Source organism: Anas platyrhynchos, chromosome 6, assembly GCF_047663525.1.
Source record: "Anas platyrhynchos isolate ZD024472 breed Pekin duck chromosome 6, IASCAAS_PekinDuck_T2T, whole genome shotgun sequence".
Classification (NCBI taxonomy): Eukaryota; Metazoa; Chordata; class Aves; order Anseriformes; family Anatidae; genus Anas; species Anas platyrhynchos.
In genome coordinates this window covers 13,081,053-13,105,299 of record NC_092592.1, presented here as the reverse complement: position 1 = coordinate 13,105,299, position 24,247 = coordinate 13,081,053, and the positions used below count along the sequence as shown (strand labels likewise).

The window sequence follows — 24,247 nt, the reverse complement described above, 5'->3', positions numbered from 1 at the left end:
TCAATTAAATCTATATGCATGCTAGTATTGAGGAAAAAAAAAAAAGAATAAGGGCTTGTTTAGAAATCAAAGTATTTTCAGTTAAATTAATGCTGTGGTCTTAGAACCTTCCTAGACTAATTTGCAGGACAGATTTATTTTAACATGAAGCTCTACAGCTGCCTTAAAATGATAGGCAGATGTATGGTTACTGAAGAATCAAGTCCTAGTCCCGACTCAACGTGCAGATCACTACTGCTAACGCAAAGGAGACAACAGGAACATGTCTGGGGAAGCACTGACCTTTAAATTAAATACATACAAAATATCTGAAGCAAAACCAAACTAGGCCATTCATAGAGAAATGGCTATACAGAAGCAGGGAATTGCATCAGTTTATTTGTGCCAGTGTAAGAGTGTGCCTTGTGCACGTGCACACAAGGAAACAAAAAAAATATTAAAAAAATCTTCCTGCATGCAAGTTTTTTGTTGCCCCCCCCCCCGCCTTTTTCTTTTATTTTTATTTATTTTTTATTTTTTAGTTGCATAGCTTTCTTGTCCCTTAGAGGTAAGGAGAAAATAAGAAGAACACAAACTACTGAAACAAGTGAGCACAGTCTTCTAAAAACATGGAAGAGGAAAGAGGTTTCTACCTGTAAATGACAAGTACAGTATTTTTATTGAAGGGTTAACAGTTCCATTTACTACAGAGAGCCATACCTGTTGAAGTTAATGTCTGGATAACTAGAATACTCGGACTTCATCTTCGCATTGCGACGTGGAAAAGTACAGAAGAAAGCATTGGCCAGAAAGCTAGCAATCTGTTCTTGTGACATTGTGATGGAGTGATTCATCTTTTGTTTCAGTAGAGGTACTGGCTACCAAGTGGGAACAAAAGAAGTGAGGGGGAGGGAGAGCCAGGAGAGAAGGGAGGGAAGGAGAGAGAAAAATAATTAGCTTACCCATTTTAAAAGAAAAAACAGCAGCGCAAAATTACATTTGTTAAATTAGAGCAAGAGTAATTTAGGCCATTGGCGAACCCTTTAATCAGCAGCACCATTAAAGTCAAGAACAGTTTATTCAAGACAATTGGGAAAAAGCTTGCTTGACAAACTGCAGATTTCTAATCAATAATAATAAAAAAAAAAGAGACCAAGAACACACAACTTAGCAAACAAAACCAGGGGAAAGAGAGGACAAAGAATAGACAGGATTTGCAATTCCTGGGCAATCTTAAAAACTGATTTAAAAAAAAAAAAAAAAGCAATTTTGACAGTTGTACAGTTAAAAACCCCTAATGAATGTTTTCAGTTACAATAATCAAGCATTGTACTTTACAACGAAAGGTGGAGGTCACTCCACAGATCATCCTATGACTTCATTTTTTTTCCATCCTCCCTGAACTAAAAAATGGACTGATAATCTTTGCACGAAGTGTAGGATCCTTGATTCTTTTATAATCTGAATGAATAAAAAAAAGCACAGCTTCATTTTGGGGTTTGACTCTAGTTGTTGTTTTTGTTTTTTTTTTTCCAGTTTAAATAGAAACAAAACTGGGGGGGAACAAACCTGAGGTGTTACACATCTTCCATTTTATCAGGGTTTAGTCTATTGATATGGAATATTCCCTCACCACATTCAAGGTAGTTTATTTCAAAACAAAACAAAAACAAAAAAGCAATAAAAATGCACCTCTATTTACCAAGGAGTCAGTAACAATTATGATAAATCCCCTTGGCAGAAGGGAGAGAACAGAGTTTTCACTTCTTCCAACACTCAGCCTTCACCATTAGCCTAGCCCCAGCAGAGCTGAGCAGCTACCTTTTAATCCTTGCAGTTCTGAATACAGAAGCTGCTGCTAATTTAGACTGTTGAATACACAGCCCTGTTTACTCCACAACACAAGTTTTCCTTCATTCTTATAATTACTACATTCACTGCATCTCATTCTGTTTTCAGCCTATTTATAATTACTACATTCACTGCATCTCATTCTGTTTTCAGCCTATTTAAGTAACACGCTATATTATGATGTCTGAAATCACACAGGTAGAGGGGGGGAAAAGAAGTGTGAGAAGCTCTCAGTCCTGTAAGCCTATAAAACTAGGTTATGCTGAACAGTATATTCTACTGGAACAAGTTTAGCTTCATATAACCCAAAAATGAAGTCTGACAAAGTCCTTAACCATTTATTAATGGTTAAGAACTGGCTGTACTGGCTAACAGTACATCTTTGTAATAGGCATTCCTACATGAACTTCTGAATCCTGTGTGTTACTTTGTGTTCAGAAACTTCTTGGCAGTCTCAAAAAATTGTCCTACCAGTGAAAGCAAAAGCTTCAATATTCATATTGCTTGAAATTATCTACCTGTCATAGAACATCTTCTGCATGAAGTAAGAAAAAATTTACTTGCTCCAGTTCAACAAAAATCAATGTAGAAAATTGTGACAAAGGAGCTTAGAAGTTAGTCCTAACCCTGCCAGTGTGTTATCATGCAACCTCACTTGTTTGATTAGTCCTATTCACTTCAACAAAATTATTCACAGTAAGGCTTTTATTAGCTTTACAACCCACAGAACTGATTCCTGTAACAATAACAAAGAATTAGCTGAAGTTTTTCTGTGCACAAGTACTGCAATGCTCTAAGTAGGATAAAGTATGCTCTCACAGAATGCTTTATGAAAACACTACTTCTATGCTCTAAGAATTGAAAATCAGGTGTTTCAAGCTTATTGAAGTATTTCAGTTGATAAGTATGATTCTATTATATTGTTATAGATGTGTATCGTCTATTCTGTTCCCTCAGCTTCAGCTACATTCAATACAAAAGCTATATCTTTATTAAGAATATAATATAAGCTTGATCTTTTGACCCTAGCCATTAGTTTCAGTTTGCAGAAAACCGGTCTGCCAGAGAACATTTCACTAGCTATGTTTACTTACCTGTGTGCAGATACTAGGGAGACAAAGCGCAAGCTTGACCATATCAGGAAGAATGGACTGAAACAAATGCTGGGCCTCTGCATCTTCAAGAACCTATTCAAGAGGGAAAAAATAGACCTTTTTATGAAAAATAATTTTAAAAAAATCTCAGAAATAACTGTACAAAACAAGTTTGTGAAGACAGGATCCATTCAAAAGAAATGGAAGGAAAAAAACAGGTTCTATTAGCTTAATTCAAATCCAGGACTTGATGATCCTTAAGGGTCCCTTCCAGCTCAGGATATTCTATGATTCTATGATTATCATAGTACCTCACTGCATTTTACTATGCAATAATCCACTAAACTGAAATATACAAGCTATTCTCTCTCTCTAAAAAGTTGCTTGTCATCAAATGCACTATGAAAGAATCTTGAATAAGTTAGTTTAACTCTTTTCAAAGCAATGAACCAAATTCTCCACTAGTACAAATCACCACATAACCACTGAAGTACTGGCGTGGTTTGATTTACTTTCATATTCAGGCCGTACACCGAGGCAAGCACCTGTAACATTCTCCTGTTAAGGACACAGGAACACACTGTGGGGCAGACCGATGGTCCCCAGCAGCAGCAACAGGAAACTATGGGCACGCCAGCCTGGCCACTCTGCTCCTCACCCCCATCCCATCACGTTCCCCCAGCACCCACAGCCACCGGATTACTTTTGTTAAAGGGTGCGACCTGCCAGGTCCCTCAATGGGAGCATGCTGAAGCTGCCACCTCGCCGGCCTCTTCCTGTAACTGGCTTCCCCAGATGGAGAGACCACAACTACACGAGGTTTTTCAAAGGTTTTACACTCAAGACCTGGTCACACCCAGCCCCTCTGCCCCATTCTCAACTGCTTTCCTGACACTGTGTGTTTGGCAGCTTTGGCAAGTCCAGTCTGGTTATCAAGCCAATGCAGCCAGAGCTGCCAGCAAGGAGCCCGGCTCTCTTCCAAGTTGCAAATGCCAGTTCTGAGCTCAACCAATGGAAATGAAGATGCCTACTTTCCAACACGTACTGTTCCCCATAAAACACAAGCTGAAAATATTGTTTGGAGGCTAGCAGTTTTGGATCTTCTGAGATCATTAAAATAACAGAAGTATCTCTGCTCTAGTCCATCCTCTTTCAAGTGATATGAAATGCTGAGTGCTCAGGAAGTTAAAAAAAAACAAACAAACAACAAAGCAAATAGTCAGAGAACAAACAGCACGCTGTGGGTATGTGTCTGTATGAAAGAATAAAAGAATAATCCCAGTGCCTACATAGTTACTTCCCATACATTACGTATGCTGCTCAAGGATACATACAAACAAGGTGAATTAATTGTGAATTGAAACAAGAACTTACAAAGAACAGCAAACCTAGGAGATCTGAAAATCATTCAATGGAGGAGGAATGCAACTAACTTTTTTCTTTTTTAAGACTAATAAATATTTATCTCACTTCTACTGCTGTTGGCTACATATACACTTAGTTTTACACAGAATAGGTCAGATATTGAAAATTATCACCCAACCTTTATCATCATCTGCTCTAGCAGGAAACTTTTCCATGTTCTTAGGTGCGATGCTTTTAAGTGCCAGAAACAAACCAAATATGCATTTAAGGACTGAATTTCAGATCTCAATAAATAAAATGAATATGTAAGTTAAATCTATTCAAGAGATGACATTTAACCTCAGATGTCTACCAGGCTGTCAAATTCTGATATTCTCTCCCCTTCGGGTAATACTTCCTCTCTTCTAGAATTGACACATAAAGAGTGGCTGCTGTGCTTTGCTGACTGCCACAGACTGTACAGTATCACTTATCTGGTGACACATTACGGCACCGGACTTTGTCATAGCTGTCAAGGCTTCAACCTTCTCTTTATGCTTCTTTTAAAACAATATAACAATGGTATGAGACGATTTCTTCCCAAAGCAGAAGCAGGGCCAGCAACTGTTCAGCTCAGCTCTGACGCAGAATACATAACCAGAAAGTTTACTTTTCAACTCTGAAATGCTACTTTTCATTCTCCTTATCTTCCTAATGTTGTACCAGAACAGCCTCCTTTCTAAATTATTCCCATACACAATTTTTACTAGACCTTCGCTAACAAAACCATCAAAATTGCAAGCTGTTAATGCTCAGAAGCATTTTCATTGGACTTCAGACAGATTATGCCTACATCAAAATGATGAATGGCTTTTTGTTGCTATTCCTACATCTAAATGACAAATGACTTTTTATTGCAGCCGTTGTTGTATTTTTTGAAAGGATTGTCACAGGATAAGTCACTTGAAGGACCCCACAACTTCAGTACGACCACTACAAGGGCTAAACTCACAAACCTTGCCAAGGAACTGCCAGCTCTACCCTTCTCTAATTGAACCAAGCAGCTTAAGTATCCCTGTTTTAAATGCTCCCCTATTTGGGCACAGCTCTTCTGACTTCTCCCAAAAACTTTCTCCCTGAAAACAACTCCTTGGGTGCAATATTCAGTCCTGTACTTCTCTTGAAGCTATAAGCCATTACTGAACAGCAGCAGTAAGTCAGAAGCACACAGCCTTTCTCACCTTTAAGTTCCTAGAGAACCAAGTAACTTGAGTCACAGCCACATCAGTGTAATCCTACCTTTACCTTTTCCGCCCAGGTTCTTCCTATGAGGTTTCATAGGCAGAGAACACCTGCAAAACCCTGTCTGCTTCACCCTAATCCTCTTGACCACCAAGGCAGCATACCAGCAGCTTTGTAGGCCACCCACTATCAGTGCATGTTCTCAGCTATGCTCAGTGCTGTGTGGAGCCTGGTTTTCATCTGTAACACACTTCTCAGACGTAGAAAACAAGAAAAAAAAGGAAAAAAATGACAGTCAGCAATGGAAGGTAAATGGACTCCAAGATGTGGAGTGCTTATGCCACAGCTACACCTGACAGACATCCCACGATACGAACACCAGCATGGGAGAACCCTGCAGCAGCACAGAGAACACCTGGTCACAGAACTGAATACAGATTTATTTAGAAGGAAATCCTCTCTTCAGGAAGCAATACTGATATAAGAAGAAGCCTATTTAGAGTTGTACTGCATATTCTACTTACTTATTGTCACTGAAAGACAGATGTATCATTCTTCATCCTCAAATGCACACACCCACCCCATGTTCTTGAGATCCTTCAGCTTGCTGACCCAACAGGAAAATAACCCGGAGGACTAGTGCAGTGGAGGACAGGTAAGTCAGAGCAGCCTACCAAAGGGTCATGCATTACCAACCCGGCGCAGGGTAGGTAAAACAGAACCAGACAGTCCCCTTGCCAATGGGCTACAAAGCAACTCTTTGCTGAAGAAGCAGCGTTGCAGTTAGTGCAAAGCTGTTGCAAGAAGAATCTCACTGAAGAATGTCTGGTACAGGGACACCTGTATATTATTGTATGTATTTTAAAATTCAGTAATTTTATTCAGTAATGTGCTTTTAACTACATACAGTCTTTTTCAAAGCTGCAACTATGCAAACATTAAGAAAAAGGAGTGAATTTCATTTTTGAATGTTTAGTATTTGTTTTATAACTTAAAGAGTTCTAAAATACAAAATGGTTTTCAAGAGTTTTTGATGAAAAATACATTAGCTACCACAGCAATTTTGTGTTTTTTTTTTTTTTTTAAAAGAATTGATCTTTTTCTCCTTTCCTTATTATACATACATACCCTCTGCAGCTTCTTTCAGGGTTCAAAGCAAAACAAAAATATATTGTTGACTTTATTCATAGTCCTCCAATCATGCAAAAATTATTTAGGAATGGAATAAGAGCAGGGGTTATATCCAACAGAAAAGTACATGTAATCAGAGTTACAAAACATGAATTGCCTTTTTCCAAAGAAATCCCTCAGTGATTTCATCAGTATTTGCAGTGGAGTGATTGACTAAACACAAATGACTTAGGGCTCCAATTCATAAGATGCAAATGGTTCAGCGAGCTGTAGCAGAGGTAAGAGCTCTTGGCCAAACTTGCATTGCAATTTTACAAAATGAACATTTACAGAGCGGCAAAGAGGTCTAACTACTGCTGTAAGTAATGGCCTCTTGTCACTATAAACTAGTCCTCCAAAATGTAACGAATGAGCGTGCCTGACAGTCCCAGCAAGAAGGATCTGAGGTAGCATGGGTTGATAGTGATGGTAGAGTTTAAATCTAAATCTGACAGCTCATCAAACCAAACCTGCTACACATACAGAACACAAACTCGGACACCTCCATCTATCACATGGGAAGATAGAATAATCAAGTCAGCAGGCAAAACAAGATGCTAAGACAGCAACAGCTTAATGTTTTCAATTTGTTTTTACTTCCCCATATTAACTTCAGCAGCAGGACAATGACCACCTGAACCACGTTCTTAAGGACGAAGAGGAAAAACAGAGGTAAGACTTCAGACTTGATGTCTCGTTCCCTAATTCTAATGGGTTTCAGCCTCCTTTTTCCTTCCCAGCTGTCACAGTGCTGCCTGTACTTTCTTAGAACTGCTTTATTTCAGTTCCTGCTTGTAAATGCGCTGTATAATCAGCTACTGCACTAAACTGCCTTTCCAGTGAGTTTTCCTGATTGCTCTAATGTAAGATCTCATAGGGTTACAGGTGGTAATGGCCTCCTAACTAATATATGAGACCAACTGGGTAACTTCTATCTACTGTATTCACAGTAATCTTATTCTCATAGTCTCAGGATTCATTCCTCACTACCTTCAATTTGTCTCAAATAAAACAAACTCTGTATTTATTTACAAGACATCAAGATCTACATATCAAACACTTCCAAACTGAGAAACCTGACAGCAAATAGAAGTGTAGCATATAACGTATCTAGTTCACCTAGACATACCATTAATATATCTCCTTGTCTTTGAATCGCAGACCTGAAGGAGAAAGGTGAACAAAGGAGTACTAGTCACATTTTTCCAAAGAGAAAGACTAGTTCAGTGCCACATGCAAGAAATCTGGTATCAGTCTGAATCATGAAGCCTAATGCAACTCAGAATGGTTTTCTGAATAGAAGTCTGATCAACTTTTGTGATTTTTCAATTTTGGTGAGGATTACGGGGAAAACAGAAAACTGAAAAAAGAGAGAAGTAATTTAGGAGAATAGGAACTTGTGTTTGAAGGCTTAATTTCTTAAGAAATTAAAAAGAGCATTAAAACCTTTTTTCTATTTGTAAGCATTTAAAATGATATTTTCCCCCATTCAGTGCACAGACTGTACCTCCCTTCCAAGTGGTCCTCTATTGCTGACTTGAGAGAAAAGCTCTGTTGTGCTCTCACTTTTCTACATAATATTAGCTCCTGTCCACATTTTGATAATGTTCATAATTTCCATTTCCCACTTTTTTTTTCAGAAGTGTATTCCACAAAAGACCCTCCAAGACATCCTGAAGTGTCTCCCCTTAAGCTAAGGCTTTCCTTTGAGATGATGCTTATACAAAAACTTGTGTATTTAAGCAATCATGTAACAGATCGTTAGTGTACAGTGTAATGTCTTCCTTTTCTCTTAATTCCTGAGCACGCTACACTTACGTACTTGTTCTCCTCTGTCCCAAATAGAAGTCAAATGCTTTTTGTTCACTGTTTGTGCAACACTTAAACCTGGTTGAGTCTCCATCCACAACTAAAGCACTTCAGTGCCAATAAAATAACCAAGCCATTGGCCATTATATGCAAGTCTATTATCAGAATTATAATGCCAGAATTATACTATTCAAGTCTTTTACCAGAATGTAGAACAGCCTCAGATTGCCAATCTGCACTGCCTTCCTTACTTTCATTCTTTTCATAAGTACTTTTAAGAATCAGAGAATCCTGAAAGCAGACTTTCTCAATGGGTTGTTTGGAACAGCTGGGAAACAAAACAAAAAAGCCCAAACAAGTTCTTGTTAAGTGACTTTGAAAACTAGTATATTAATTTAATATGCATGAAATAAAAAGCTTCACTAAATCATACTCTCTGGAAAGTCTTTTCTTCTGGACAGAGAGCAGATGAACTCTATTTAATCTTCTTGTGCCTCCACTACATACCCAGTACCTAGACAGAGACTTCAGGCTGCAGCACACTGACTTGTATGCAAACATACAACAGGTTGTTGGCCATAATGCAAAATATTATACATATAAACAAGGTTGAAACCTTGCAGCAAAGCACGGGGGAGGAATAGATGAGAGAGGGGGTAGGGAAAACCCAATGTTTTACTTTAGTTCCTATTTGATTAAGTTAATGAACTTCTACAAGTCCAGGAAATAATAAACTCTCACCTGCCTCCTTTAGCTCCCTTACAAAACTAATTCAGTAGGAAACACACTTAGCTGTCAAATCCATCTCATTTCTTGAGCCCTTGTCTGATTAGAATCCAGAGCAAGGACAAAGTAATCTATGGAGGGAAGAGGAAAAAAAAAAAAAAAAAGACATAACACAGGATTATGCAGAAAAGACTCTTATTTGAGAAGAAGAATGCTTCTGACATTTATCAAAACCACAAACTGACACTTCAAAAGGAAAAAGGAAGACAGCTTACAAGGCAGAGGTTAATTCACTTTTGTTTATTTTTTTCCCCCCCTGAAGGCTCATTCACGTCTTCTGCCAATCCAGCCCTGAAATGCTCTCTCAGGTGTATCATCCCTAACAACTGCAGCTTTGCTCTTAAAGCTTTTCAACATTCTAGATATAGTCCAGTCATTTATGAGAGGAAAAAAATAAATATATTTAATTTTGTATCTTCTTTTAATGGTTTTAAAAACCCTTTTATACTTCCTCTGTACTGGAAATCTAACCTCAACCACACTCATTGGCAACGAGTGAAAGCTCTGTCCCAGCTCTCCCCAGGCCACAAGCAGGCTCCACCTGCACATTCTTGAAAAGCAATTCTCTAGTGAGCAGAAGCGCCACAATCATGTCCAAAGCAATGGCAGACTCCTGGAAGGAAGAGTCAAATACTGCTTTCCAAATGCTCCTGAGTCGGGAAGTGCAAAGCACTGAAAAAGGCTATGGCCTTGTTTTTACAGCAGGGCCATAACACGAGGGAAAAACCTCCATCTTTCACCTGACTGAAAAGATGAGGATAAAACAGATCAGTTTCCACATTCATTCAAAGCTTTTACCTCCCTAAAAAAAAAAAAAAAATACTTGGGCAGGGGGGAAAGTTCATTACTGCTATGATTTTGAAAACATCTGCTAAGACCTATACTGGGGGAACATCTAAAAGTTATCAGATACTTAACTACAACTATTTCAGAGTATCTCATGAGGTTTTTTATTTTATTTATTTAATTTATTTTTACCACCACCACTTTTTCGTTTTAACTGCTCCAGACATGTAAAACTTAAAGGCATAAAGCAGCTAAGGAAAACCATAGCAAACAAAAGAAGTTTCTTTACCCTGCTATCGCAAGTGAATGAAAGTATGGATAAATAATAAATGTAATCTAATGGAAGCAAAGAAATTTTTCCATCAGCATTCTGCCCTCAAACAAACAGAACAATTAACAGAAGGTAGACTTTAAATCCCAGATCTTCGTATTCATTATTATTATTATTTTAAACAGGAATGTTCCCAATACAGGGTAAAACTATTGAAGAGATCCTAAGGGTTATCTTTCCATTGTCTCAAAGCATTACATATCCACAAACACTTTTGACTTTATAATTAGAACTACACCTGGTATATGTAGAAATCCCTTCCCTGGTAATCCTGAGTCTATGCAACAGTCATTGTGATGGTGCTTATAAAGCACCACTTCAAAAATACTCAACTGTTTTACTGGGAAGTACAGAAAACTAACAATAAGCTTATAATTCAGTACACATTGCCATTTCACCTCTACAATGCTTAGCTACTAACATTTTGAATGGGTACAAAATGCATATTTCCCTCTCACCCCAGAGAAGCTTACATTTTTTTTTACGATATGGGGACAAATTCCTTTCTGGTGCTGTGAAAAGGAAACCCTTCTCAGCACATTCAAAAAGACATTTTCAGTTTAGATTTGAAAAAGGTAGGCTGATGCAATGAAAATTGTTTGAAAACATCTGGACTAAAATGAAATCCAGTGAAGAGCAATGGATAGGCTATTTTCAGCCTTGGGACATTTTGTTTCTTGCTTAAAAGCCTACCTTTGTAATGCTGACATCTCTGTACAATGCTCACTTCTGTTAGTACTGTCCAAACAATTATAAAAATGATTTATCAAAAAACCAGTCACCAGAACAATTTGGTCCTTTAAAATTCTTTCTGTTCCAATACCTCTGATTACAGCAATCATTTTCTTCCAGCAGGTCATTCAAACAACAAAATATACAGGAAAGACTGACATAGTTCCTAAGACCTGCTAGGAGTCAAGGAATAGCGTAAAGCCTTATTAGAACCGAAAATCTCTCAGGATACACATATACTAAACAGCAATAGTTTTCTTAACAGTGTAGTCCTTTTCAAAAAATGAAGGAAAATCCAGAGCTCAGTCATAATCCAACTACAGTCAAATCATCTTCAGATATGTTGAGTTTACATTCTCTTTCTTAGAAGAAAAAGATGGAAATAATGTTTTAAAACGAAGGAAGTATACTTTCCAAAATTGTCCAGGTATTTTCTAAGTTTTCTTAATCTTAAATTTAAGGGTATTTAATAAAGCTTAAGACCACAGGCTGAGGTTCTGTGGTTGTGAAATTTTGCAATTTCAATTTTTCAATGGAAATACTTACTTAAGAGCACGCTTTTTAATTTCATTCTTATCAGCTTAGTGATCTCAAAACACAAGGAAGTCTTAGAGAAGCAGTAGACAAACTGTCAGTAGAAAAAACAGAGGTGCAAATACTAAGTTATCAAGCTTTAAATGTGCTCCTTCTTACATCAATTACTTGTATCTGACATTTTCTAAAAGTAACAAGCTCATGCCAGATGCACCAGTATACTATGTGGCAACACATTCAAATGGGAAACTACTTCCACCAAAAGATACAGTAAAGGCATCTTGTAGATTTTATCCCAGGTTTTACTAGTTTTATGCCACAGTTCAACATAACACACTTGCTACATTGTTCAGTGTAACATACCACATCTCTCTTCCATTTCTTTGTATTATTCCCAAATACAAAGCACCAACTAATAGGAATAAGACTCCTTGTAGAGGAGACTCTTGCACCACTCATTAAGAACATCCTCCTATATTCTAGAAACTGCACAGAACATCTACAGTAGAAAAAAGTGGTAACTTATAAAGCATGGGCACATTTCCATATGAATGTTGCTAAGCCAAATTTTAGACAATAAATATTTGTGTAAATGTAAAATAATTTTTAGTACAATGAAGAACTTACATTTTTTCAAGAAAAAGGAGATGAGCCTTTTGAAAGAACAAAACGTCTGTAATGTGGATGCATGATATTTACAGAAAATAGAAAAGACTACACATTTGTATTTATAAATTTATTTCCTATTTGCTACACGTTTATCTTTAATGAATATATAAACCTGATAAATTTTAATAAATATTTATAGGAAATTTGAAAGAGTTATTGTTCTTCTAGAAATTTACAGACTCCTGTGCATAAAAATAGATGACAATGAAGCCTTATGCCCTGACTGTTCCAGACTTCCAAAAGGATCTAACATCCAGAAGAATGATCATCATGTGAGTTTTAATGGAAAGAAGCAGGGAGAAGTAGGACTCCTTTTCTAATCCTGGTTCAAAATTAATTAGTTGCAGTTTTAAGACAATGTTTTTTAATAGCCTATATCCTATAATCACATAAAAGCACCAAGAGTGAAGAAAAATTACAATGCATTGCTTCAATGTGACAACTGACCTTGTTTTCCTGCTACATAGCTTTGTACCAGATTTTAGAACCAGCTGAGGCTGCCATAAGGGAAAAACAAAACAAAACCAAACCCACATACCCACAACTTCTAATAGCCAGTTTTAAGGTTTAAATCAGTGAGTCTTGCTTACACAGTAATCAGTTATGTATATCCTTGTCATTACACAGATTGATTGGCTTCAAACAGCTTTCCCAGAAGACAAAAAGACCACAAAATGTCCATAAATTGTCACTGCAACCACACGCATGCTTTTTTGAACATCAAAAGCCAAACCCAGTCACTGAAAACCGAGCATTATGTTGTGGAGAAAGAGAGCTTCTTTGTAGAGATAATGATAGTGTATTCCATTCAAGCCTTCCTACTTGCATCAAGTAGGAACAAGGGGTTTAAAGTTCTGCAGCACGCCTAAAAAAACTAATTTTAAAAGGCACAAGCACCTTCAAGTGATGCTCACTTAAAGTGTCAACTAACATAACTATTTTGTCCTTCTAAAAGCAAGTAGCATATAGATTTGCATGTCTTTCTGTCAGCAACATCTCATATTGGTGTTACAACACAGTGCAGGCTGAATGCAAAGGCCACTTCTGCCTCTCATCCTCAATCCAAAGTCAGAAAAATGTAAAAATGGACAAATGTCCACGATATCCCCAAACCTGTCTGACAGAGATGAGGAAAAGATGCCTAGCAAAGTCTAACAGCAAGCAGTCAGCAACACTCCCTCAGCACACCACCATTACTTGTAGTAATCAGTGTTTAAAAAATGCCCAGAGACCACCACAGTATCTGTGTATATGCTAACAAGATCTCTGTACCAGGGATCTGTGTAAGTCCTTTCAAAACCTGACGTAAACCCTTAGCATCTTCAGCTCCCCCTGAGAAAAGGAGTTCCACAGCTTTTTATGCATTATTTAAGTAGGTAATTCCTTTTGTTCATTTTTGAAATCCACACCTACTAGGAGTATTTGCGCAGTGTCCCTTAACTGTTGTACTAGAGGAATAAATGGTCATTTCTTCTTGACTGTTATATTCCTTTAGGACACCACTGTCATATCCATTCCTCACCTCTCTCTCAACTAAGATGAAAAATAAGATTCCTAGACTATTTCAATGTTCCTCATATGGAAGCTATTACATATCTTTAATCCATTCCTGACTCCTCTCATTTTATCTTCTCCATTTCCCAGGTACAAGCTTTCCACTAATAGGATCAAGCTCAAGGAGTCGAGACAAACAAAAATAGTTACAGATTCAAGGTGAACATCTGTAAGAGACAGTATGACATTTTTTCAGTAACTCACAGAACTCATATGAGAAGAACCTATAACTTAGATAGCTTGCAAGGTAAAATTATAAAGCATACTCCTTTGTTTTCTGACACTAAAACTAAGATGCAAGTGCCATAGTTATCCTCCAGGTTTCAAAGGACTTTAGAAGTCTGAAATTAAACAATGGGGGCAATAAAAGCTCCCATTGTTGCTTCATTACATGAAGAGTTCTTTTTTTGAAACTTTAAGTGCCTTTCCTGCATATTTTCCAGTAATTTGTTATTAAGTATTGCTGCTAAATCTCCCAAGTTTCAGATATGACCCAATAATTCAATTTCATGCAGTTCTAGTGCAAAGGACAAAAACAACACATGAGGCTGTTCACAGACAGGTTCATCTAAGAACAGCTCAGATTTTAATGATGACAGTGGTTCCATGTCATTAAGTTCCTGAAGCTTCACAATGTTAAGTGCTACAGACTTAAGTTCTCGTACACTACACAACTAAAACGGGTTTATTTATTTATTTATTTTTAAAAGATCACCTATTCAGGAATTTAGGCACTATGTATACAAGGTCATGTAACTTTCAGGTTTAAAAACACTTCCCTGTTCCTGAAAGAACGGAACAAATGTAAGCCTTAAGAGGAAGAACTCATGAAACTCATGAAAGAATTATGCTTATGCACTAAGAGACTTTAGAACAATGCAATAATAAAGAATGTCCAGTACAACAAGCCCAAACTAAAGCAGCAGGCCACGTGATCATCTTAAATGATAAACTGTCTTTTTCCCTTTAAATAAAGGCGCTACTGCTAGAGGTAGTATAAAGCTTCAGTCCTGAACGAAGACTTTTTATTTCCTGCACTCTGGAAAGAACAGAGGTGTTTGGACTTGCCTGGAAGCGGAAGTGTCAATCTACAAGGGAAAACAAAAACAAAAACAAACAAACACAAAATAACCTACTATAGTACATAGCAGTGTAGATTGCAAGACTGTCGATGTATTACATGCTATCATCATTCATGTAAAAAAAGCTCATCCACACGCACATTGGTGTGGGTCTCAAGACAGCTGAATCCACAGCAGCTTCCTCATGTTCCCTTTTCTGCTTGCCTTCCATACTTTCTTCTCTGGTTTCTAGTTAATTTCTGAGAAAATAATGCAAGGATGACTTTCAAATGACAAGAATTTTGCAAGTAAGATGAAAAATGTTAGCACTAATAATTCTCACCCAGTAAGTAATAACTTGAATAAATCCTAAGCCTGTTTGCCAATATTAACAAACAGATGGAAGAACAAATCAATATGACTGTGCGGAAATTCCACAGAGGACAACAAACCTGTCAGATGTCTGAAGCAAATAAGCCACCAAGAGCTTTACGTACATTACTGATGGGTACTGTGAACTTTTTAAAAGAAACAACAGAAAAAACAGCACCAAGCCCCCAAATTTACTTCACTGTACAAATAGGAATTTTACTTTCAAACATTGACTGGCATTGAAGTTTTTTGAAAATAGTGTGAGGGCTCCCTCTTCTGACGAAGCTTTGTAGGACTGGTCCACCTCTATTTGTGCACGTTTCATTTTTCTTACTTCGTTTTTGTGTTGAGAAGAATACAGAAAGACTTCTATTGTATTTTAAATCCAAGATTTGAAACACAAAGAAGCAAAATATGTCACAAAATCCAGTCTGGCTGTTATTGATAAATTTATGCCTACGATGTCAAAATGCCTAGTTTTCCATTTATGCCCAAAGACTGTAAATAGACACAAACTTTTGGGATAAAGGACAATGAACTTCATAAACATACCCAGCCAGAAACACATCAAAAGTAACCATTACTGTACTGATACCTGACTTTATTTTTTTCTCCCAAATAACAGCTCTTTCTGTAAAACAGTACTATAAAATAAAACAAAGCTTTAGCCTGGTGCTGCTTGGGTATTCCAAAGCAATTAACTTATTGGCTTTATGTGACGAAGTTGAATTGGCCTGTGAAACTTGTCTCCCCGAATGAGCTCGTTATATTACATTTTATTCTACAGACTCCTGTTCACAGCTACACAGAAGACCGAGTATGGTAGAGAATCTTAAGAGGAGGAAAATATCCTTCATGTTGTGTTTGAGTTACAGGTCTAAGAAATTAGCTACCTTTGGAAGACTGCCATTAGCATACTGTCCACAGCCGTAAGGGCCGCACCTTGCAAACTAAGTGTCAGGAAAAGACAAAGATGCTCAGCTCTACACCACATGCTGGGGTTACCTTTGGATGCCAGGAACTGCACTGCAAGCATAAAGGATGGTGAGGGAGAGGGGCACTTATTTTATTGCATATACATTTCTTCATCTGCTTTAATGCACCACTGAACTCCTGTTGCCATCCAAGAACCATCACTATTGCGGTCAGCCCTATAGAGCAAGCGATGGCATGGGGACCAAGTAAAGCCATACAGTCTGCATGAAACCACCAGGCTTTCCTGGAAGCCTCCACCAAGCCACCCAACAAGTCTGACCATTAAAAAAGAAAACTTCAGCAAGACAGAAAAGTCCACTTCAGGAGATTAAATCACTCTTTTACTAATTCAATGTGACAGATTCACAAGTTAAGTGTCTCTATATAGCACAGGACGACAAAGATGTCTACTCACGTCAATTTGTTTTTTGGTAGTGAACATGCATCTTAGCACCAGACAGTGGAAAAAATATGACCCACACCTACACAGCAGAAAACCTGGGTCACATACACAGCATTGATTTCCCATTGCTTGAGAAAGTTGAAAGTGTTTCATCTTACAGAAAAACAACTCCAAGAAATTGGTAATTACTATTATTAGATGAAAATTTATTTGAACCTCACAGGTAAGTTTTCAAAAGATCACCTATTTTGTCTGTGTAACTTGGAAGGACACTACTTAAAGTACGAAACACAAAGTAAGAGAAACCCATTGATATGAAAACTTTAACGGATTAATAGATGAGGTGAGCTGTGCCCAGAATTGGAATATACAGTATCAAATGAGGCTTTATAATTCCTCAAACACAGGCCTATTAAAGTACTATCTCAACACAATGGCCCAAATAAGGCACTGAAATACACACCATTAGGTTTGTGGAACCAGTTCCCTTCTAAATCACACCTCAGAATTCTTGGTTAAGAACGTATTAGAAGTTGACAGTGCCCAGGAGCACGGATGTCTGAGGCTCAAGGACTGTCTTATCTTTTTCTTTTAATACATATTTGTGACTATTTCCCACAGCTCTCTATTGGGCTGCTCCACCCTTTGCCTGATTACTTGATCCAGCTTTCTTTTCAAGCAAACTATTCAACTTCTGGCAAGCAAATATCACCTGAAATGCTTTCCCTATTCCCTCAAAACCATGGGATAAACAAGAAAACACACAGCCAATGGTAAGCCCTTAATCATTAGCTCCCAAATACAAGAGCTCCAAAAGGTACACTCCACTACAGCTACTGTATTCAGGGCATTTCCAGAGAGGATCTCACCTTCTCACTGAGAAGCTGCTCAGATAAGCAGACTGTAAATGCTTTGAAAGTAGACGCCTCATTGATTTACAAAGCTTGAAGAGCTCACACATCTGTTAATAATAGCGATTTTAAGCATCTTTCTGTGTGTTTCCCCTCCACACATTCCCTTCATTGAACTCAATATATTCCACAAACAAAGCCAGGCTAGGATTTTGCTCCTACATGTATAGTTAAGGGGCCACTATTCTATAGTGCTTCACTGTTACTCGTTTAACGTAGTGCTGCATGTTCTTCAAGTTAGTCTAAAATACATGTTTTTAAACTGATTTTCTCCCTTCATCGGGGAGTCCCAGAAGTAAATCATCATTCTCAGGTGATAGAAATTGCCTTTTCACTCTTGGTGAAAGATTTGATGCCCAACAGATAGTGAGAGATACCACCAGCATTTCTGTAGCTACCTTCTCTCAGCAGTAACATTGCATTGCATGCAAAACAAAACTCCTGTAAAATAGCAGTCCCTAACAGCAACGGAAAGAGGCAACCAAAGAACAGTCCTCTGATCACATGAACAGAGCAGACGTCTGTTTTAAACATATGTAATTAACAAATTCACTTCAAATCAAATTTAATTTCTACTGAACCTTAACGCAACTTAGCAACCCCTTACCCAAAAAACAAGCACAGGTACACACAACTTCTGAGTTGGAAAAAAATAATATGCTCTCTATTACATCTCATTTCATCTCCCGTACTGTATTAACTAGCCTAGTTTCTCACCATCAGTCAGGATATATATTAAAAGTAGCCCAACCTGCATTTGTCACCTACTACTTATCTTTCTATTCCATTCTTTTCTGAGAAGCTAATACACAATGATACAAACCACTGCAACCTTTCAAGAGTCTTCACAGTTTAAATTAATCATCCCAGCATACACTAGACCACCAAAGCATGGTCTACAGAAACATCACTGTAATGCAGCATTAAAGTTGTTTAAGAAAGTACAAAGCAACATTTTAAAAACAAGAAACCATTACACTGGAAAAGTCAAAACAAACGATTAACAGTTTCCATAAAAAAATGCATTGCTCACCTTACCTTCAGTAACCTTAGTAGTTACCAACGCACTCAAATCAGCTTCTTATGATTTAAAATGAATCTAGTTTATAAAGTCTAATTATAATTTTAACTGAGTTATCTGGCAAGTAACTATCCTCATAAATGACTGCAATACCTTTACTCTTGAAAAGGGAAAGGAAGCCAGGAGTACTATGACACGAAGACAAAAGTCATTTACATTTTGCCTTTCTTCCCATTTTCAAGCAACTTGGTTTACCTTGTCACAGAAGTCAGTAAGTGCTGTGAAGTCCCATTTCTTGGCATAAGCAACGTTGTATCTCAGTATAGCCTCCTGTGGAAAGAGCACAACGAAATAAAGCAGAGACATTCAGTTAACAAAAGAAAAATAATTTTATTAATTTCCTTTTTGAAGAAATAGTACCATCTAGTGGATACAACCTGTCACAGAGCCTACCTAAATCCATGCAACTGTATTAATATGGTGCAGCTCTGCATGATACTGAACCCCGTATTTTAGGTCCAGCATTGAGCACACTAGAGTCGGTAGTGCTCTGTGGTACACCTGCACCTGCCTACAACACACAATATAAACATTCCACCCTGCCCAGAACTTGCTTTCTTTATAGAGGTAGAAAAAGCATCCCTCTGCAGTCTAGCAGAATTTTTACCAGTTTAGCAGACTACAGAATCAGAACCATAACAAAATCAACTAGACCCTTCAGCCTTTAAAAAGCTCTCAGGAAAAAAAAAAAAAGTCAAATAAAAACAAAATTAACAAAAGTAAGTTTCACAAGTTGCTGGGGGACAGAACTTATTCAAAGCGAATCTGCAGCTTTTCTATAGTCTTCTTTGCCTTTCAGGGATAATGTGAATTATGTTATTTTTAGAAAAAAAAAAAAAAAAAGAAAAAACACTAATAGCAATTCTAAGCTGCTACAAATTAAAATTCATTAATTCCTGATGTAATAGCCAACAAGAACAATAAGATTTATCAACAGAGCAGTAGTCTCCAAAACTTGAAGATTTTTGCAGCAACTAGAATTGGGCATGCTGTTGTGAACAGTTATTTTTTCAAACTCACTTTTCTGTGCATCACCCTACCTTCCTGGCTATAGAAGAAGCCTGCATGCTATATTTATCAACAAAGCAGTAGCTACCTCTGGACAGCTTTGTATAGATTTATGGAGTAGAATTTGTTTTAACAAGAGCTAAGAAATTCAGTGGGAACACTTAAGAATCTGAACTTTTTTCCTAGACATTATATGCAAGCGTATTGCATATACAGGACTTTGTTCTAAGCAGCGTGGTAACAAGAAAACACATCAAGCAAGCCATAGAAACTCTCAGATAGAATCGCCTCTTTAACACAGTAATAAAAATCTTTTTTTCCCTGATTATACGTGATACAGCAAAATACCAAGGTTTAAGAGACACATATGAGCATCTGATATTGACAGCAGACGTCAGTATCAAGACTTCAGCAAGGTTTAACAGTTCATTAGACAGATGAAAATTTAGAATTCTATCTGCATAGGGAACTGCAGAGGTAACAGGGATATTTATGCTCCATCCCACGATCTAAGAAATGACAAGCCAACAGAGAATCTAACAGGAACCTAGAGCAGCTTCATCACAACCCAGTTTTCATGACGTCCTTGCCATTTACAAAGGACGTTTTTATCATGAAGGTCTTTGTAGCTTCCACAATAAAGTAATTTCTCCGTAACTGACTGCTGAATAATTTCTGATTAAAATTACTGGTGGCATTATTTACTCAATGTGTGTGCTGCCTAGCACTCTGAGCAGCTGTTTTTCAAGCATCAAATAACCTGCAGAGTTCTTCAAAATAGAACTATATCAGAAGACGTGAAAAAAGGTAGAGGAAGACTATAGATTCCAAACAACTGAAAGTACTATTTTTAAACCTTCAGTTTAATTCTTTTAATTAACCAGAGAGTCCTAATTGGGAAGGAAATAGATTATACACTGAAGTTCCAGAAACAGTGTGATAATCTTTTTATAATTGAGTTTAAAAAAACAGACAAAAAGCTAACACCACACACCTTAAGAGAATTAAACACATGACCTTGATAATGCTGTTCAGCAGCTATGATATTCAGAGCAGCAGTACAGCAAAGCTGTTATTTAAGAAATCTAAGGTACCAGAAGTGATCACAGGGAGAAAATCAAAATGTTTCCCAACTTCCACCTTTGAATTTGTAGAATTCATTAGGAAATGCCTTGAACAGCAGAGATTGTTTATTCATTTATTTTTAATAACAAATATAGAGGACTGAACCAGACTTTCTGACAACAGTACACAGAAAGACTGAAAGTACTTCTATACATTTATGTATATAGACCTGATTTCAAACCGACAAACTTACCTTCAAATCGTGGGAGCATGTAAATTTGTTAAGTAAGGCAGTTTGGATTAGTTCCCATCGACTTCCAGCAGTTCTGTCTCCATTCTTTAAAACAAAAGCCCAAAATAAAGTCAGATGAAGTTATTCAAAACAGAATGCTATATTTAGTAATAACTAACTTCCTTGCCACAAAATTTTAAAGGTTACTTTGTGAATTTCTTTAAAATAAACAAAATATTTTGAGTATCTGCACAATACCTTTGTATCACTTTCATTCATATTTGTTGGTGTCCAAAAAAAAAAAAAACAAAAAAAACAAACGTAACATACACCATCACATAGAGGGTTAGGTAAAACAACTAAAAGAAAAAGTCTAAAAGTCTTCCCCTTTGTTTGAAACATCACAACCCAGAATTCAGTTTTTTCAAACCAGATGCTCATCTACTAGATCTTACAGTTTCCATACACAGCTTGATAACCAAGTGTGTGTGAAAACACAGTACACTGAAAACTTATCTATATGTAAGTCAGTTTTATTTTATTGCACTCCTGTAAGTATTTTGTCTTACCTCATCCTCTACAGGGTATAAATTTTGTTCTGAGCATGGCATTTTAACGTGTTTGTTGTCCCACAAATCTTTGTAGTGAGTTGGGAAAGGTTTAGGCACCTCTCCTTCCCTCAGAAGATCTACCTAAAACACAGAAGGAGGAAAAAGAAAACACTTAGGGTCTACTTTCTTTTTTTTTTTTTTTTAATGGAAAAAATAAAGATCAGAAATTTAGTTAAGAAAAAGCTCATCTATAACTACCTCTTTTGGAACAGGGAAAGCTACAAGTTAATTGGTTAGAAAAATGCATCTTTCACTCTTTTAAATCCACAGTAACATTAGACACAGCTCAAAGCCAATGATGTACGTGCAGCGAGAAATGAGTGGGAAATATTCAGTATCTCCTTTCAGACTAAAGGTAAAAACTACAAAATCTTGAAGATCCCCTCAAGTCTTAAACTTGGTGAAAAGACTATCATTTGACCTCTTGATGCATAGGGAGATAAAGGTTATACATGACACTATTTTTATGTCCCAAACATCAGCTGAAGACTTCCTCATTTATAAATATAAGCATCTATACAGTTTCATGCAAATATTTTCCAAATACTTAAAATAGAGTTCTAAACGTAACCATTGCCATATATAGAAACTCCATTCTTTAATCTGAGACTGAAAAGAATGATAAATCATTACAGATGTAGTAATATTTCACGTATATTCCACATAGTATCAGAAATGTAAAAATAAGTGATGGGATATTGAAGATCTAATCTGCTGTACAGCTTTCTGGCAGCACTGATTTTCTCATTATTTGCATTCAAACCTCATGTGCTTTTCTTTTGTTTAGGACTCACCCTTAACCTTATAGGTTACTGGTCACATTTTATGTTAAAAAATAATTTGCATATTACTCCAAAGTAGTAAGGCATATATGTCACATTTGGCCTAAAATACAGTGATAAAATTGCTAGCAATTTGTCTTTTCTTCCTCTCTTCATATCTTGAACACTTTGAAACTTTTGTATATCCCAAACCAAAACCACAATTGCATTAAAATTAAAATATAACATAAAAGCGTCGAAGTATAAATTTTACTTGCAGACATATTTAAACTCCCACAGTTCTCAAATCAGACACGTGCTCCTATGCAAAAGACAAAGATTTGTCCCTAATAGTCTAGAGGCAGTAAAGCCCAAATTACATTTCTTTAGAATCCCAATACCCTAATTTTATACATCAAAAAGTCAATTTTCAGGAAAGTCAGGTGTCCCACAAGGAATGGCAAAGAAAGATTCCCAAAACCTGCTACTACTGCGAGACTAACATATGGCATTTCACATTACTGACCAACTCTTTATGAAATTTGATTTCAGAACATAAGTATCTTACTCTGATGGTTACTGTATGATTGGCTGAGGGTCTCAGGTGAGGAAGACGGGCCCCACACATGGGCATTCTTCTCATCTCTTCAATTGGTGTCCCAAACCACTTCTTATTAGTTGGAAGAGGAGGTGGCATATATTTAGGAGTCTTCCGTCCTGGCCTCTGGGGTTTGAATTCACACTTTTCTTTCCTGCTGTTAAAACAAAAATACATTGAAACATTTTCTTTTCACTTCAGCCTTACATTTATAAACAAGCCAGTTTATTTGCTAGTCTTTGCTGTGAGCCCAGGTTAAACATTAGTCTTGGGAAAACACCTACCACTAACAGCCTCCTCCCTGACACATCCACGTACACGGTGCCCACCAAAACGCTCTTCTCTACAGGCACCTTCACTGAACTGCAGGAGGTTAGCAAGGCAGGTTTTTCCTCTGAAGAGCCATGCTCTTTCCCAACAGTCTCTGTTTATCCACGTGCTCGATCATTACCTTGTTCCTTAGCAAAGGCCTCACCAGGCACAGAAGACAGGTCAGCATTTGCCAGAATCTCTTCTACAGACTCTTCTCAAGAATACAGATGCATGCACGCACAGGTGCATATACTCCTTTAAACTAGTACCTACTCTATCACCTTTTCTCACCGGGGTTGTATTTGTCATGCCAACTATATTTGCAATAAGTGTTTAAATTTAAAAGTAACCTAACAGAGGTGAACAAAGCATCTTCTACAATCATAGGTATTTCCACGGATCCAAGACATTTTGCTGAAGAAAACCTGAATCTGCTGAAACCCCCATACAAAACATGTAAATGCCCAACAAACCAACTCTGTACCAACAAAAAAAGAGACTCTCGTTACATACAGATACAGAGAAAGCAGACCTTTTTTGCCCAGTAACAGAACTAAATCTATCCTATGACAGAAATAAAACTTGGCTACAAGTAAGTTTATCAATATAATCATATTGATTGAGCATTTGATGCAGTAATGCTCTTGAGAAGCTGTGAAATGCATCAAAGATTTTATACCATAAGAGAGAATGTGCCAGTTTCTTCTGTTGGTGTTTCTTTTCGGTTTGTTGTTGTTTTTAGCTTCTTTTTTTTTTTCCTAAGACAAAAATGAAACCTCTACCAATTCTGCTCAAATAGCATGGAACATTTGTAACGGGTGCACTAATTTTCCTTTAAAGAAGATTCAAACAGGAAAAAAAAAAGTTGGTGGAGCTAAGCATATAATCCACACAATTTTGTTTAAAAAAAATCCCCTTTCTTCCTCATGTTTTGCTCTGGTATCAGAAAATATAACTACAGGGAAACCCTCTTAAC

General features: G+C 37.1%; 1 protein-coding gene across 2 annotated transcripts in view; it reads right to left on the bottom strand.

Annotated features, from left to right (window-relative positions):
* PARG (poly(ADP-ribose) glycohydrolase) overlaps positions 1-24,247 on the bottom strand; it is a 64,375-nt gene that overhangs the window by 32,406 nt on the left and 7,722 nt on the right. The window contains exons 4-9 of one of the 2 annotated variants that reach the window (XM_027460657.3): positions 22,930-23,116; positions 21,559-21,681; positions 21,011-21,094; positions 18,880-18,954; positions 2,925-3,017; positions 700-857 (exon numbers count right to left, since the gene is read on the bottom strand). In XM_027460657.3, the coding sequence (XP_027316458.2) occupies positions 700-857; positions 2,925-3,017; positions 18,880-18,954; positions 21,011-21,094; positions 21,559-21,681; positions 22,930-23,116 (720 nt within the window). The remainder of the gene's footprint in view (positions 1-699; positions 858-2,924; positions 3,018-18,879; positions 18,955-21,010; positions 21,095-21,558; positions 21,682-22,929; positions 23,117-24,247) is intronic. The other variant, XM_027460658.3, reaches the window with a different exon arrangement.